The sequence below is a fragment of the Vanellus vanellus genome (genome assembly GCF_965231255.1).
Source record: "Vanellus vanellus genome assembly, chromosome: 1".
NCBI lineage: Eukaryota > Metazoa > Chordata > Aves > Charadriiformes > Charadriidae > Vanellus > Vanellus vanellus.
Genome location: NC_138905.1, coordinates 38,028,411 through 38,047,127, shown reverse-complemented (window position 1 = coordinate 38,047,127; position 18,717 = coordinate 38,028,411). Strand labels below are relative to the sequence as shown.

The window sequence follows — 18,717 nt, the reverse complement described above, 5'->3', positions numbered from 1 at the left end:
CCCACCACCAGCAGCAAGTCAGGCTAGGTTTTGGTTTAAGTTCCACCAGAACAATGATTGAGTTTGAAACAGCTACACACATATATTGAGAGACAGCACAAACCCACTTGTATTTCTGCCACCCGTGCTTCTACTTGTTCCATGCAAGCAGCTTTCAGGCTCCCCACCCACCAGCCAATGGCTCTGCACAAACTCTACAGATCTGTTATGCCACATGATTCTCTTATAGCAACGAAAAGGGAGCTTAAGAGGTTCAGAAACACCATTCTTGTAGCAGCTTCTTGTAAAAGGCTACTGTTCCACATCAGTAATGAGGACACAAAAGCACAAAGCAAAAATTCCCCATACACTTTTGCAAATTGTGCAAGTATTCAAATAAAAACAGAAAACAATTCATTTTACTCAGTGAATTCATTTTTCCTCTAGAGATGAACGTAAGATGACAGGTCACCTTGAAACTAAGCCATATCATTAACACAGAACATTTTCAAATTAAAAGAAAAGAGACAGCATCAAGGTTAAAGGCAAAAGAACAGCCTGGAACTGAAGAACAAGACCTCCTTGGAAGAAAAGCTTTAATTGCATATCCTTTGTCGGGAGGGGGGGGAGCATTTGAAGTGGAACACAGAGCTATAATTGCATGGGCATTTGCTAAGTAGGTCTGTGTATTCTGTTGTGCAGAATAATAAAAAAAAAAAACTCAAGAGATAAGCACTTCAGCCTGCACAGGGCTTGGACACCTTCCCAGAATTCAGGTCATAAGCAAAGACTCTCATAAGCAATGAAGGGTGCCAGAGCAAACACTTCCATGCAACTGGTCTGCATTTGCCTGTCTAGCCAAAAATTAAATGATGCACTTTTTCTTTTTATTGGCCAACACACAATACAAAAGTACAGCAGCTTTACAAATTTCAGTCTCTTACCCACTTTCACACAGTATCACTGTATGTCAACACCCAAGTTTTAAATACTGTTATGCTTAGTATATACTTCATCTACCCCGGTGCAACAACAACAACAAAATTAAAAAAATCCTGCTTTCCACATTTACTTTCAAACAAATTTTCTAGAGAACAGCCAAAGTATCCTGAAGTCTGCTGGAGAAAGTCAGCTGGATTTCCAGCACAGTCACACTCTGACAAAAGGAGCTCCAAATTCAGTCTGAAACTACATCTAACCTCAAAGTATATTCCCTTCATCCTAGAAAGGAAGTCAAGGGACTAGCATTGGGCTGTGGTTGCTAGACTTCAGCTTGAACCAACGTTTTAACCACTTGTCAATTATCAGCAACCATCTTCAAATCTCCAAGAGAACAGCAGCCAAAAAGGAGGGGTTCACAGTCAATGATTACCAAACATACTGGTGTTTAACAGATGTCTGGTAAGTGGTATTGATAAAACATAATCTGAAAACCATTTGTACGCAGTCAGGTATTGTTTTGTGACCTCTTCAGGCATCACAGCCATGAAGGAAGAGGTTTAAAAGAACACAAAAAATACTGGAGGCTGAATTGATGGTATCATCTCAAAGCCGGTCCAGCCAGTCCTGACAAAGAAAACAAAACAGGCAGTGGAGGAAAAGATGACCAAGAAAACCCTCACACCTTTCCCCATATATAAGCTGCTCTCATAAGCATCACTATTTGTATAGCATGAACTCACAGTTCCTTCCAGATCAGGTCACCGTTCATCTTCAGAGCTCCCACCAACCTGCCACCTGCACCATCGCAACATACACTACCACCCCCACCTGGCCACCAGCCCTGTTGAGGTCAACTAGCCACAGCACCCAGATTCCATGCAAATCTCTGCTCCAGTTCCCAGTGGGAGCTCCCCATTTTAGGCATTTTAGTGCTTCACGTAGGCACTGCACAGAGAGAAGCTTTGAGCCAGGGAAGAAGGAAGAAACAGAGGCCAAGCAGTTTCCCCTGGTCTCCTCGCCCTGACCAGGACACACCGAGCGTGTGTGCGAGCACACACACTCTTCCAGTCTGATGGCTGCTGATGGTCATCACTCCCTTTTCCAGCTCTCAACAAAACAAGAGACTTTGTCATTAATTCCTAAGGGGTATTATTAATTAGCAGAACCAAAATTCACCCAAATAAATCTAAATATTTATATTAATTTCTCAGTGTCCCACTGCATTGCATTCATCTAAGGGGTGAGTTCGGAGACTGTCACAAAAAGACTGCCTTCAAACTGCCAAATGCTTTCAGGTCTCGGCAACGTCAGTCAGGCTTTGGTCCTTCAGCTCCTGCTGGTGCTACCCACTCCGCTGGTAACCGTCCATACTTGCTCCTTGTTTGTTTTAACAAAGTACCTGAAGCAGATTCACACATTTACAAGAGACAGATCTAAAAGAACAAGGAAGGGAGGAAACATCTCATGTCTCAGTCAATAAAAACAACCAAGGTAAAAGACTAGATCTAATCTGCCAAATAATGAGGTATCATTTTAATGTATTTTTTTAAACTTGCTACTTTTCTTATATTAATAGCATACACATCTCTGCTATTTACCATGACTCTGACTATACTAGTGCCTTACTCATTTGACTGCTGTCCTATTTTTCATCATTGGTCTAGTAGGGGAGAAGAAAGAAAAAAAGAAAAAAAAAAAAAAGAGCGGGGGGGGGAGGAAGAGGTAATGTTGACTTCCAGTTTGTCCAGAAGCTTATCAGGTGATGCTCTCCCTCTTTGAAATGAGCAAAATAAATTATTAAACAGTCAGGAGTCAAGACGCTCAAATGTTCCCATTTTGTGATTAATAAAAGGCAGAAGGAGTGCATGGCCAAGCCTTCTCTCCTTCCAGTGGTCCAACAGCTGAGCAAGACCTCCTGCCAAGAGGAGACGCCTCTTCTCTTGCTGCAGTTCCTTTTTCACCTGCATTTCTCTATGTCTTCCATCCAGTAATAGACACTTTTTTCCCCTCAAGCAGTGGCGGTGTCCAAAAAGCTGCCTATATTTACACTTGTGAGAACAGCAGTAACTGTCATGCCTTAACCGATAAAGCCTAAAATAACAAAGTAAAATCATGGCACAAAGTTGATTACTGCAATAATTACCACAGGTGGATAGTTTCAGCTATGAAACTTTTTATGGAAATAGATACCGATGATACGTTTGTCAAGCAGATTAATAAATCCCTTCCAACCTTCTCCCAAAACTGGCAAGCAAGGGAATGTACCTGCAGTTTTAAAGAGCAAGCAAATAAGACTCGATTTCCATTAACAGGCTCACACTTGCAGTGGAAAATTTTTATAACTGCTTGAGACTGAAGTTAGCCAAGGCACAGGAAAGAGTGCAGTTACCTTTTGGTGTGGCATAACATTTAAAATACATTTCAATATGTTTCAAATAGTGCCCTCAACTTTATTCTCTAAATGGATGAACTGGCCTGTAAAACCTGTTACAGGAAACAACTAAGGGAGGATTCTAAAGCCACAGAAAGTATGAAGAGCTAGAAACACAAATGCATGTACTTTTAAAATCAGGAACCTGCAAGTAAATCCAAGGTTTACATTGCAACCCTATTTGCTGCATTTCTTTCTGTCAGATACTAAAAAGCAGAAACAATTTTTTCCATTCAACAAGTTATACTGCTTTCTTTTTGCTTGTCTCCTTTCAGAAGAATTATTAATTTAAAAAAAAAAAAGAAAGAGACATACCAAAACCGCACAAAACCAAAAAAAGCCCAAACTTTTCCACCTTCTGCTCACCTGTAGCATCTCTATCCAGTTAAGAAATCTGTCCAAACACTCTAAGGCACGTCTTCACTGCACCATCTACTGAGGCTCTTCCTCGAAAAGCACAGCTCCACAAGATATGCCAAGCCCAGATAGGACTTCTTGAGGTCCCACCCTCCCCGTCAGCCTCCCCACCTGCACATTCCTCCATTCGCTCCAGCACCAGAACTGCTCCTCTTGCAACCACACAGAGATCTGATTTTTTTGCCAGATGCCTTCCTTAAACAACTTAATTAGTTTAAACTGAAGCCACAGTGGAACAACACCATGGCAGCCACACTCTAAAACAGCCTTAGACCTGCAGCATCCACCTTGTAAGTGTGTGGCTGAGATGTTACAGGGCACACATGACCAATGGAAGTAGGATGAACTGCTCCATGATAATTCCTTCGTGTTCTACCTTGCAAGACATCTCTTGTTCCTCTTGGTTTGTAGGATAAATCTAGGAGACTGGAAACCTGGATGTGCTCAGCACTCTCTACAAAGTGCCCAAACAAAGAGAGTACTGCGAGTTGCATCAGGCTTGTGTTTTGACATGTTATATCCGTGAACCAACTTGTGTTTAACGTTTAGTTTACCATGTTTTCACCAAAATGTTTTGTATACGTACATTTCAACAAAAGTGGAGTACGGTGAATTTATGAACCCAAAAGAAAATACTACCTACCTATTTGCAGATAACCTGTACGGATCAGCAATACAATAACTAATGTGGGTAACAACTTATACCAGAGTTAGAAGACTTCTTTATGAGCATACAGTCATGAAACTGCACAGAGACTCCAAGAAGAAATAAGAGGGAGTAAGCACTACCCAGGGAAGTATGGCCTGGTACATATCTGTAAGAGAACGGGATCCAGTTCCAGCTCAGAGTTTCGTAGGGCATCCCCACCACATTTCAACCTTTTTCGCTTGTCCTTGTTCGGAACAGTCAGATCAAAGTTTGGATTTCTCTGGGAGGGTAGTACAGAGGTTCATTTGGCAGCATATGCTGAGGGGACAAGGAAGAATGAGAAAGGATCTCTGAAAGTACCTAAAAAAGGCAGTTCCTTCCCACATCCAGAGAATGGCACCTTGTTTCTAATGATTGCACTTAGCACACTAATGTTCATACCTACAAGATAATGAAATAACAATGCTAGTACTAACCATGCTGCTTCTATAATCACAGCAAGTAATGGAGTTCCCATCTTGAATTCTCCGCATAATGTTTTGACAACTAGGTAGCACAATAAAAGCTGTATTACATATTACAAGATTTTTCCAGCATTGTCCATAGAGGGCCAGCTAACACCAAACTCATTTTAATACAGGACCCTCGATTAAAATTTGAGGGGGGCAGGAGAATGGGACATCAAAACAAACAAAACCAAGGGTGGCATACTAGCATCCTTACCAAGCTGCTTTAAGAGCTGTTTTGATCTATAGATCACTAGAAAAGAAGTCTGCCATCAACTCTGGCTGTTACAGGAAAAATCACTAGGTTTATGGCTTTTTTTTTTTTTTTTTCCCAAATACCAGGCTGTTTTCACAGAACATGTCATTTTATCATGAGGTGAACACCTACTTCACTAATGGTCTATTATTGTCACAACTCAAAGCTACATCTTCATATTCCAGTGGCAACTTCAAAAACACCTCAGGGAAGAAATCACCAAGTCATTAAAATCAAATATGCTTTGAAGAATATTTGGGGTCTGTATTTAGGGGTGGGGAAAGATGTGCCTTTTAATTATTTTTTTAATTAAATCAGCTGTGAGTTTTAAAGTTCAGAGCATTAGAAACTGCTTTGATGTTTCACTTCCCATAATATCAACCTTTTAGCACAGTATAAACAAACATGTTCCCCCATCTTGAGATAAGCGTCACATCATGTGAACATGTAACTGAATCAAAAGCAGCTGTCAGCTTAGACAAACCCATCAACTCTATTCATAAAACAAAATAACCTGTGATATAACTCTATTAATCATTTTTGCCTGTGATTGGCCAAATGCATGCTGTAAGCAGAAGACATTTAGAAAGATACAAAAGGCAGTTTGTAACTTCTGTTCTATTGGCATAATCTGTAACTTATTTAAATCCTTTGACATTCACATCAATGCACATCTTATCACCTCTCAGTTGCTGGAGAAACAATGGAACAACAGTTTGGATATCCAAAACAACAGAAGTCTTCCTATAAACATCACAGCAAAAGTCTTTGCTAGAAGAGTTCCTGAAGCCCCCGCAAGTGTGACAGCCCCTTCCAGGTTGGCATATTAAGAAAAGAAAATTAATTCTTCCCTAGGTTTCAGCTCAGCAGGTGCAACACTCCTCCCAAAAGCTTCAATATCCACTGATGGCATTGGGGGACACAGTAACAGCAACTGGAGAACCAAGGACACCCAACAGGAGTGAGCCAAAACAAGAGGGTGCTGCCAGTAACTTCACTAAATGAAAAGACACTTCACAAGTTCATCTCAGGCACAGGTGAGCACAAACCAGGTTTTTTTTGGTGACAAAATGCAGGATTAACCTCCCAGGAACCTCACTATGATTTGGTGATCAAAGAGAAGTCAAACCAATTTGCATTACACCACCTGCCGTGTTTCAAGCCAACTTACTTGATTTTCTGACAGCTGGGCATTTCTATAGGGTTATTGTTTTACAGACAGTTCCATTCTTATTCAGAACTCAAGAAAGGTGTATACCAGGAATAATTTCTCCTGTATTCTGTAACAAACCTGCCATCACAGTAACAAGGCAACCACAAATGCCCTATGGTTTAATAAACCAAAGAGGAAACCCTGATGGAATATGCTCCACTAGCAACACAGCCACTTTGATTTGACATCCATTGACTTAAGAAGCATCACTCGTTCTCCTCCTCACCTAAATACTTGGTATTCATTTGGGATATTGTTACGTATGCTGTAATCAGGTCTAAGAGGTAGGAACTGTCTACGCTATGTGCTGGCTAATTGGCACCCAGCCTAATCCACAATATAAAAATCTCACTGTACTAAGCACATAAGCTGTCTGCTTCATTTTACAGAAGAATTCTGTCCAGGGTGACAAAAAGCCAGAAATCACACAGCCAAATCCACCTTATGAAGTCCCCTTGCACACAGGCTTCAGCTAGCAATAAGGGCATTCTCCCAATTCTTCTACTCTTTGATAACACAGTCTACTGAGTATTTTCTCAAGAATAAAGTTGCAACTTACATCACGGAATTACAAAACTTGTAGAAGATATTTTCTTTATTATACTTTGATTAAACTGCTGTGGGTTTAGGTAAGTTGAATTTTATTTTGCCTACATTATATTTTTTAAAGAGCAGTAAAAACATCTCCTAGGCAAGCAAGGGACCAACAAAAGTTCAGAGAAGTGGATCACATGGTCAGCTGAACACTAATACCATTTTTCAAATTCTATGAAAACAAACTTGTTCCCACGAAGGCCAAATCAGACCCCAAAGCAATACTTTGCAGCTGATACAGAGAATGTTGAGAGAAGGTATTTAGATTTGTCAGCAATTCTGTTATAAACCACAGCAGTGCAAGTCAGCCTCAGACTAAAAGGAGAAGGGAAAGTAGTTTGCACCAAAAGAATAAAACAGGTTCTCACTGGGCTAGAACTTGAAGAAAAAAAGGAGGAGGGGAAAAAAAAGTACTGTCTGTTCAGGAATAATTCTTTACATACTGTCAGCCACAGAGCCCAAAGAAACAAACATAAGAAAGGCAACTCTTTATGTAAATTAATTAAACTTTAGATTCAATGAGAATATAAAAATGCAGCTGAAAATAATGTGATGATCCAATTCAGAGGTCTATCTGACCAATATCCAGAAGCACTTGCTGTCTCCTCAGCCAGCCATATGTACATGCAGTAGTCTCTTACCGCTACAGTGAATTAAAAGGTAACTAAAGCAATTCAATAATATTTAAAGAGTCACTTCCCCAGGGAAATAACTAAATTACATTAGCAAATAGAAAAAGATAGTCAAGTCTTTGAACTCCACAGTGGTCCCACTTCATGAGAATATCTTATCTAGCTACTGTGAATCAATTCACTTAGATCCCGAGACCCACTTACCGGGCTCTCTAAGAGCAGCTAAACGGTTTTCATTAAAGAAAGAGTTGATTAAGACTCCTGTCAGTCATCGCCCCACATTGCATATTCTTTGAAGGGGAAAAAGCTGTTCCCTTAACTCAAAAACTAAAGAGCCCCTGAATATCAAGTTAAATAAACCAAATTTTGGGAGTATTTTAACCTGACCTGCTAACTGATGCAAGAACCACAAACTGTCCTTAATATTAGATTTTGCATCAAAATTAGCTCATCTAGAAAGACTTCTAAATACAGAAAACATGATTTTAGAGTCACAAGGCTACAGTTTATGTAGACACCGCACAAGAGGAGTAACGCCATGCTAAGTTAGGCTCCATGAGAGCTGGGAGTATCACGACCAGAGGAAAATTTCTTTAATGAAAGATCAAGTTCTCCTTAATAAAGTGGACTTCTCTTGTGCAGATTACATGGGAGTCTGGTTACTGCTCACATCAGGTTGCCTGCACAAGTGATGTTCCCCTGACTCCATGTCTGGTGTTCTTCCACTGCCAGCATTTGTACACGGGCACCCAACACAGTAACTGCTCCAAGTATGAACTTTTGATTAAACTGTCCGTTTTTGTACAGGACACAAGACATCGCTCCCTGGTGTGGAAATATGAACAGGCCATTTTTCAGCCTACACTTACAGCAGGACAGGTATAATACCTTTTCTTCCCTCTTTCAGTCGGAGCTCCTGAAAGACAACCAAGTGATAAATCACCCCCCCCATCTCAAATGAGACTTTTACCATGGCTCACATGCAACCGGGATAATTTGCTCCAATTTGCTCTCAGCAGCAGGTAAGTGTTCCTATTTATCATCATGCAACAGACGGAGCAAGTCTTCTATGCAAAGATTCCTTCCTTCTCCTCCTCCTCCATTCCTTAACTATCAATTATGAAAGCAACACCTACTTGAAGCCTTCAGTCCACGCCTCACGGAGAGTTAAGGATTTCGGCAGTTTTCAGGAGCACCACCTATTGAGGCATTTACCCCTGTAATATATCACGAAACAAGAGCCATCACATGGGTCTAATTTCTGCATCACGGGTACTACTGTTGCTGGAAACGGGGAGCCTGCATGTTTGACAGGATTAAAATGAACTTTTCTCCTGCTCATATTTCTGTTCCTTGGTCTTCAACACTTGGGTTAAACAGTCCAGCCTGATGGATCCAGAAACGCTTCTGCAGAAACCCTCTCTTCCCGCAGCTTTTCAAAGCTAAACACACAGGCACAGTAACAAAAAAGGAGCTGACCAGTCTTTAAGTCACCAGCCTGGACAGTTGGCTACAGCACATACCTGCTGCACACTTTAGGCACAACCTAGGTCACTTGCCACATGTCAACTTTTCTACTATTAGCAAGCTAACCAGAGACACAAAAAAACCTTTTTACTTCATAAAGGGTAACACGATGCCTGTCTATGCCTACACTACACAATCTTTGCACACATTAATAACAACATAATAAAAAAATTGTAATATAGTAGTTCAAATTACATCTATTCTGAAAAAAACCGCACTCACTCTATGCTGATCTCACAACAGCACTGAACCTTGAACTTACTAATTTCAGACATTAGGACAAACAATGCAGGTCCATTCTCCCATTATGCAACCCACAACTACCATATTCTTAATCTTTTAAGCAGTGCCAAAGAATATGCCAGTGTCTGTACACATAAATACCATGGGTCATGCTGAAATCCCTAATGCAGTTGCTAGAGTTTATACAGCTTTACCAGATGCTTCTCAGATGAACCATAAAGATATTTTGCAATGAAATGAGTAGCTCTGAACAAAAAGACTGCCATAATCTCAGCTTATGTGTCTATAAGTGAACACACCAAATCAAACCACTGGTGGACCGAACAGCAAGATGAGCAGGTTTTGTTCCCGAGGAGCAGAATTTTTCAGGAGAGCAACCCAGTAAAAGAAAAGTAATGCTCCAAATAGAACCTCCAAACTAAACTCTGATCCTAGCGTGATCCTAGGCACAACTATGTATAAGAAGTGACTGAGAGGAAGTCTTCTGCAATAGAGGTTATCAGCCATCAATAAATGCATTAAGCTACTTTTCAAGTATTCACAAATTTGATCTACCCCAAACTTTTTTTCAGGAGGGCCAAGCCAAATCATGGGATTCCCCGCTTCAGTGGAAATAAGATTAAGCACTTAATTATCTAGCAAACTATCATCTTCAGTCAGAGCAGAACTTGATCTTCATTTTTTATTATTATTAATCAGGCTTTAGAGAGACCATATTGATTGGGTACTGCAAACACAAGGTACGAGGGCTGTGTGCTATGAGGAAGAGTAGAGCATGGTTATTCTGTGCATCCATGCACTTGATCACACCTCAGGTCAATTAGGAGACAGAACCCAAGACAAGCAGTCCTAATTATAGGCAACAGCGATAACTACAAAGATTACAGACAACCGCCTTTGTAATTTGCCCCTACTGTATTATTGTAGATAATTTCTAAAAGAAATGCACTTGCAAACAGCACTTTCCACAATTACTTAGTGGGTAAAGAGGGAGACGGAGAAGCTAACAACCAGCACACTGAGTACTCCTACATACCCAACACTAACACTTGATGCTTCCTCTGAGGCAGATGAACCACTGATACTTTTACTATTATTTTCAGCACAGCGTAGATTCCTCCGTGTACGGGAACAGAAATTCCTCTCCAGCACGCACAGAGATGAGTAACTAGAAAGTGATCTTAATTGCCACATAAATCACATGTGGCTACTTAGCATAGCCAAATATATGTCTGCATAGGAAGCACTCCCCTCAAAACTGTCTGCAGTATTTCATCAAACTCACAAAACAGCAAGTGTGCCAAAAAAACAGAAGGAAAGCAGCAATTACTCATCCCAAGTCAACTCATACCTGCCTACAGAAATGTGTGGGCTTTGTTACAGGCACCTAAACACATACGAAAGCTTGACAATACTGTAGTCAGGTAAGCACTGCACTGAAACCGGAAGGGATGACAGTATGCTGTGCTACTTTCAGTCCCACTGGGGCAAGCCCCTGAAGTCTGTGCGATGTGCTGGTTTTAAGACCGTTCCTGAATGTTGGTCTCAAAAGGTACAAATCTGCGTGTGTGTTATATTTATTATATATTAAAGGATCTATTATATAAAAATATATATTAAAATATATTGTATTAAATATTTAAAACAAAACAACAACAACAAAAAAAACCAAAAACCAAAAAACAGTACAACACAGTGTATATCTGCATACATACATAAAACCTCTAGTATTTCTACCTGGGAGGCAAGTGCAGTATGTATTGAACAGCCTGGCCCAGCACGCTGCATGCAGAAGTCCCTGGGGCCTTAGCTGCCTGTCCATGAGCAGAGTTGAACGGCGGAGACCTGTCACTCTCACTTCTCTCTTCCCGACGCTTACGTTGCTTGGCTTGGCTCACAAGTGCGCTGTCACAGGCAAATGCCACATTACAGATCTACCACTTCATCCAAAATCCTCTGTTAATCGGTTTATTTGCAACTGTTAATCTAACACTGGTGCTGCTGGCTTTTTACACAAGGGACAAACTGCAGTATCAGTTTTTACTTCAGTTTGTCTTCATAATTTTGCTCTTGCAGTGGCTAAATGTTAGCCAGAAAGAACCTTTTCCAAAATGGTTATCCTGATATTGTTCTTACATACAGGTCTACAGCTGAAATAAGATATCATGAAAACGGGGTACCAAAATCTCTCCTTCCTTAAGTAACTGTTTTTTTTTTAATCTCTCTAGTGTACTCAGATGATCCTGAGCTCAGTTGCTCTGCAGAGCACTTCCCTGAATTCACCAGACTCCTCAGTTAAAACAAAATTCTTTGTGTCTGCATGTCTATTCACAGGTGTTTAAAGAACCCTAAAGCCTACACAGTTTGGACCATGAGGCTATAGGTGCCCAACTTCAGTGAAAGTCCAAAACTCCAGCAGTTCTGCCCTTCTGCCTTTGCACTTAAGGTAAAGCCACAGGATTATCCCAACCCAATTACATCACTTAAATCACAAAGCACCCATACAAACCAGGTACTGGTAAGATCTCCTGATCTTACCAGTGAGAAGCTTAGCTACTGTACTCCAACACTCAGATAGCTGAATCAAAATCTTCTTTTCTCCAAATAAAAAGGAGAAAAAACAATCCAGTGTTTATCTGGTGATATTCAAACAAATCGCAATAACAAAGCTAGCAACACATTGCCGGTGCTCCAGAAGTTTATGCTAACAGAGAAGCAACTGCCTGAGATGCACTTAATATATTATTAATACAATAGACTAAAGAAAAAAGCGGAAAGATAAGTTAGTCACCTAACCTGAAGACTACCCGCACTGTTGCTGCATTCATGACACCAAATAAATTGCTGAATGTAACAGCACTCACTAGATGTTTTGACTTGAACACTTCTCGAGACAGTATATTAATCCATCTCTCCTAAACTTTTTAAATTTTTGTGTGCTACTAGTTACCATTTCATATAGTTAAGTCCCCAAAATTTAAACTGATGATTCTAAGAACCAACTGCGATGATAAAACAGTGAGCGCGCAGCAATCAGTGTTGTCTGCAGAGCGTAAATCCTGTCTCACTTCCAGAGGCCATCAGACACCAGAAAGGGACTCAGAGTTCACCCCAAAAGAGCCACCATGCTCCTCTGAGCTACTGACGCACACACGCCACATCAAGAGCTCTCAGATAAGAGTGAGGCAGAAACACAAAACAAGGACTGCCAGTTTACTCCAACAGTGACGTGGGCTTAAAATAGACACAATCTCTACCCCACTCATTCCTTAAACTCTTAACTTTCAAGTATTTTAGTTGCGACGATGTTTATCCCATAATATTCACTGACTGCCAAATGGATTAAAAAAAAAAAAAAAGAATGAAACATTACTGGATATTTTTAGTTGGGTTTTTTTGTTTTTTTTTTTTTAAAATAAGTTTCATGACAACACGTCAAACACAAACCTAAACTTTTCAGCTCCAAAGCAAGGCTATAATTAGAAACCTCATTTGTTCTGCTAGTCAGGAGGGCCATTTTCCCTAGGGAATGTTACTGAAAGGAAACCCAGGAAGAGTTGTAATGGCCAAACAACGTGAAACTTATTAATAACGGACACTAGTGACACAAAGCCATCCTAACTAGACTTGAGCAGTTACAAATTGCATTTTACCCCTAGGAACCATTTTCTTCCCACATAAAATGCTTTTTTTGTCTCTCTTCCTCTCAATGAAATGCCTTGACCCACTGTGCAAATTCACATGGAACAGACCTAAAAAAGGGCTTCTGCACCCAGAAGCTTGTCTTTTTTACGCTTCTGCCAGCTCACCCATTAAAAAAAAAAATTAAAAAATTGCTACATTTTTCCCTGCAAACCTCTTCCGACAGTGAGAGATGGCTGGTTACCTCACCAGGGCTAGTTACGGATGGGACTTTCGCCCTCTGCCTTTTGCCTCTCCGCTTCACACCTCCTCTGCTCTTTTATATCCGCTTTCCATTTCCAGATTTTTTACAAATTTCCTTTCCCACCTCCATTACCACACCTGCAAAGTCCACTGACGTGCAGAAAAGGCGGCCATAAACACAATGTCATGGCAGGGGGCACCAGATGTGGGTGCAGGGGAAGGAACAAAGACAGAAGGTCTGGAAGCTGTGAAGACCGAGACCAGTAAGAGGAACAGAGAGGGAGAAATCAGACTTCAGACAGGGAAGTACCAGCATTGACAGCGAGGCAACTAGCATGTTCTTGGGTGCAGGAGGAAAGCATGCATTTCTGGAAACTGCCAACAGAAGCAGTTGCATTTTTCTTGCAAGCACTCCCACAAAGCCCTACGTGAAATGGTGAAAAACAGCATAAACACACAGTCGCTTTTTTCTTTAAAGAGCAGAGCAGCATCCAAGTGTTAAACTCTCTGTCTCCAAGCTATATTGCACTAGACATCAAGCAGAGTTCTCTCACATTTTGCATGCTAACTAGTCACGATTCGGATGCCAAATACAAGCTGCAGGATTTGCCCTCTTCTAACAACTGGGACCCATGATTTTCACAGCACCGCCAGCTTCTGAAGCAGCGATTCCCCGAGCACAATGGTGTCCTCTCTCACAGACCGCTCACATGTAAGGGCAGAGAGAGGGGCAGAGAGACGGAAAGATCTTGCCCATAGCTTCTTCTCATGTTTCTAACCCTTACAGTTACAGTGAAAGGGGACATCAAAATGCAGAACAGGCAGAACCAAGCACAGGGATGTCCCCAGGTGCTTGCAGTGATCCTCACGGAAGACAGGAGCTTAGCAAGGCTGGGAACTAACCCAGACGCCAAACACAACCCTTGAAAAGTCACTACCCATCAAGCCGCCTGAGAAAGGAGAACTATTGTGAGGATTTACATCAACCCTGTCCAAAGTGGGAGAATACAGGGAACTGGTGCGTAGAAGAGAAGCGTAGAAAACACACAGGAAGATGTGTATCCCTCCTACATATGGTAGGGCTTGCAGGAGCAGGCATGACTGTTTTCACTTTTCCTGAAAGGACGGGGATGGCGGTAAGAGAGGGGGAGAGAAAGGGGTCAGCTTTCAAAAGTTTGCAAAACATCTTCTTTTGGTATTTTCTCTACAGGGAATGGACAATTTCCAAAAGCTTGATCATACAGAAGCACGGGTCTGATCTTGCAAAAGCCTATGCACATGGATAACTTTACCTCACATGAGTAGTCACACTGGCAGGACAAAAATACTTACAGTTCCTCCTTTTTCATTTATTAAATGAGTCATTGCCAACATGAAACAGCCACACTGAGCTTATCTAGCCTCTGATACTTAGATTTTACAACAGCCACACAAGGTATGAAACCTTAAATAAAGCTGAACTTTCACTATCAACAACACAGCAAAAAGCAACCTGCATTTTGTGCACATTGTCCTCAGATTAAAGTATTTCTTGCTTAAGAAATCACTTCAGGACCACTGCTTGGCCCAAAAACACCATGCTGCCTGTCATATGCTGTAATGGTTTTTATGCTTCGATTTTTTTATATTTTTTTTAGAAGGGGTATATAGAGAGTAAGAGACAAATCTTTAACCACTCTACAGAAGATCAGGCATCTTAGGCAAAGCCCAAATATACAAGCACAAGGTTTTTACACCAGAATTGGTATCAATCCATTTACCCTGTCTTAGCTGCAGAAACTGAGGTACATAAGTAAGCCCATCCCCGCCCCATTAAATGGAAGACAAAAATTCATTCAGCTACTTAAATTCCTTTTTTTCTTTAGAAATCCATACAAAACAAGTCCAAATGCTACTACTGAGTTTTTCTGCATGCACAGCTGCAAGCCAAACGCTCTAACTCATTTCTGAGAAAGGAGGCAGAGGGAGCTAAGACAGAGGGATAAAAGTAATTGCCAGCACTTAAGTCTTCTACAAGAAAAGAAAGCCACACTGCAGAACTTAATATCTGTATAGTTGAAAAAGACACAGAAACAATAACTAACAGCTCCCCTCTTTTCTCTTCGCTCAAGGGGACATAGTATGCATTTTTTGACTAAACCTCAAATACAAACCAAAAGTAACATCCTCATCCGTACAAAGAGGCTTATTATGATTGTTATTGCTGGAAGGGGAAACTCACTCTTACTGGCCACATGACTGTTGAAATCTACATTCAGCATTGTTTGGGGATTTTTTTTTCTTTATAACTCAGCAGCTCAGAGCAACTGGTAATAACTTTATGACTAGAAACATTAGCTGAGTGTTTCTGATGCTGCAGAGTCAGCAATACAGATGAATTTGTTCCAGGCTCCTAAAACATGTACCCTGCAGCACCTCACTGCACTATTCTTTTGGGAACCATTACTGGAGCACAATATCAAATTTTAGGGTTTTTTTCCACTCCACCCCACCCCCCCCCTTGCTTGGAAACATTAACATCACACAGAGCGATTTACGCGCTTGCACAACTTACTACTTACACAACTAGTATTTAGTAAGACAACTCATACAACAGCATTATAAAGACACACATATGTGTTTAAGATCTGAATCAAGACCTGGGACTTCTCACATCTTATGACACAGCAGCTACAAATCAGCCTGACAGCAGGTAGCTATCTGTTCGCACAGTAACGTCACACCATGGTCCTCCTCTCTAAGGGCCTGGTGGCAGCAAACACCAGACAAATAGGTTAGCAGATGAAGTTCAAGGGCACTCAGCAGGACTCATCAACTTCCAGAGTCCCTCAGGTTAGTGGGAGTCTGCAACTCAAGATGGATGAGAAAAAGATGACTTCTGAGGAGGTGTGCAGCAAGAAGCACCCAGGGGAAGCAGCCATGACCTGATAAAAAGCTGGTTCCAGCCTATTTGCACAAGGTGCCCAAGCTCAGGTGTAGGGAGAGGGTGCGGCCAGGCTCCCTGCCAAACTTTGCAAAGGAAGCCAAATCTTGAGAAAGCTCTGTGCACTTCCTTGAACGGGAGCAGGAGTTTCCTGAGGGGCAGTTCGAGGGCTCAAGTTTTAAGTAAATCACAAACAGGGCATAACAGATGGAGAACCTCGGAGAAACAGAAACCAGGGTTGGCTTTCTGCAGCACAACATAGCCTAGAGGAACAGCTGTGGGCAACGAACCATGGGCCTTGACAAGCCCCACGAGTGGGCCAGAGGACACCCAAGGTATCCAGGCTGTGACAATGAAGTTTATTACTGCTGCTATGGAGACCTGGTTATATCGACACCAAAGTGCAGTGGGGAAAAAACACCAGAAGGTTGTACCAAGAAACAGGCGCTGAAGAGAGAGAAGCCACAGACACTGGTGGGAGAAGGGGAAGAAGAGCTAGCATAAACATAACAGGCTCGCCAGCTTATAGTTTCCAAAGATACAAACCACCTCTAGAAAGAGATCCTGCACTTCTGGGGGGAGAGAAAAACGAGAGGGGCTGGACTGCTTCACTAAAGAAACATGTCCTTTAGCCTATAGGGTTTAACGACAGCTCTGGATCGGACAAGGACTGTTCCATTTTGTACCCCTGACAAGAGTTGTGCTCCTAGGAGAGAGGGACTGGTTTTGTTAAGGCAAGGCCTCCTCAACCCACCAACACTTCTCCCCTCTGCCTGCAGCCCTGTAGGTCCTCCGCTGAAATTTCAATGCTGACCGCCAAAGAGCTTAGTTTGGGGGTTTTGCTTTGTTTTTTAATGAGTTCTTCACTTCAAAGCCCACTTGCAGTTGATCTCCTGAGCTTGAACGCTGAAATCAAGACACTCAAACACTTCTGAGGGCCTTCCTCTGCCAACAGAACAGCTGAAGAGGCTGTCATTCCCCTCGCAAGGAGCTCTGAGAGGAGTGAAGAGGCAGACCCTGCCGGCCCCCGGCGGAGAGCCGCCCGCACAGCCGATAGCAGGGCTGATACCACGGTTACTCACCACAGAAACATGTGAGTTTTTTTAATCACATCCCCAATCCGCCGAACTCCGGGGGAGCGGGGGGTGGGAGGGCAGCCCTGCAGCCTGACTCCCTCAGGCCGGCTACCGGGTCAGGCCGGGAGCCCCCTCGGAGCCCCGCTCGGAGCCCGGGGAGGGAAGCCCTCGCCCGCCACCTCCTCTCCGCTCCCTCCCGGGGTGGTTCCCCGTGGGGGAAGGGGCGGCGGACACGTGGAGGCCGAGGCCGGAGGGAAGGAAGGAGCCGGTCTAGCCCGGCCCGGCGGCTGCTGCCCCGCGGAGCGAGGCCGCCCCTCAGCCCGGCGCACGGCACTTACTTGCGGGGCGGCCCGGGTCTTGCCCGGCGGCCTCCTGAAGAAGGAGGTGCGGGCGGTGAAGAAGAACTCCTCGGACTCCTCCTCCTCCAGGCTGCTGTAGCCGCTGCTCATGCTGCTGGTCCAGGTCATCGGCGGCGGCTAGTGGCGGTGGTGCTGGGGCCGGGCGGCGGAGAGCGCCGTCCCGGCCGCCGCATGGGGCCCCGCCGCTGCCGCTCCGCTCCTCTCCCAGCGCCGCCGGGCCCGGGGCGCAGGAGGAGGAGGAGCCGCTGACTCCAGCGACTCCTGCTCCCGCCCTCCGCTCCCCCTTCCTGCCGCACAAGTTTCCGCGGGCCGCGCCGCGCCGCGGCCACCCGAGCCCCGCCCGCCCCGGACAGCAGGTGAGGGGCGGGGGAGGGCGGGAGGCGGCGGCGGCCCAGCGCTTCCCGCCCCCCGAAACACGGGGGGGGGGGGGGCTCGCCGGCACGGCGAGCACACAGCCGGGTGCCGGGACCCGACGGCCGCCGGGCGGCGACGGGGGGATGAGGTGGAAAATCAAAGGACGGGCGTGGGATGGAGTTACCGACCCTCCTCCCGGCCTCGGGGCTGGTACCTCGGCACCCCCGTCCGTCCGTCCGTCCGTCCGTCCGTTCATTGCAACGAGGCAGTTGCGGCGGGGGGGCTTGGTAAAGAAAGAAGTTCCCAAAGTCTCCCTTAACTAATTGCCCGCTTTCACTCTCCTGCGCGCCTCTAAGAGCAAAGTTATTAGAAAATAACCAACGGCAAAATAATTGGAAGCCTTTCCTGCTTTGTTCTTCCAGTAATCCTTGAATTTCAGCTTTGCAGCCGGTAGCAGACCCAGTCGTGCTGAGCAGTGACAACCCTGAATCGCCGCAGCTGCCGGGGGTGGCGGTCCCCGGCCTCCCCGCCCGCCATCGCGCCCGCGGGCTATTAAGTCAATGGAATTCGTGGCCCCAGGAGGTAACGAGGAGCCAGGCTTGTGAAGACTCGGCAGAGATTAGATATGTGTACAGATAGCAAGAAGATCCAGAGCTGCAACTAGGAAACATATTTAAAAGCACAGAAGTTCTGATAAGACGCAGGGCGTGCATCAACCTCGTTATTAATGA

The 18,717-nt window shown here is 43.7% G+C and overlaps 1 protein-coding gene across 1 annotated transcript in view; it reads right to left on the bottom strand.

The window, feature by feature from the left end:
- The window catches only part of RASSF3 (Ras association domain family member 3), a 49,903-nt gene extending 31,994 nt beyond the window's left edge, over window positions 1–17,909 (bottom strand). The window contains exon 1 of the mRNA XM_082499528.1: window positions 17,612–17,909. Coding sequence (XP_082355654.1) covers window positions 17,612–17,740 — 129 coding nt within the window. The 5' untranslated portion in view covers window positions 17,741–17,909. The remainder of the gene's footprint in view (window positions 1–17,611) is intronic.
- Window positions 17,910–18,717: the final 808 nt, after the last annotated feature.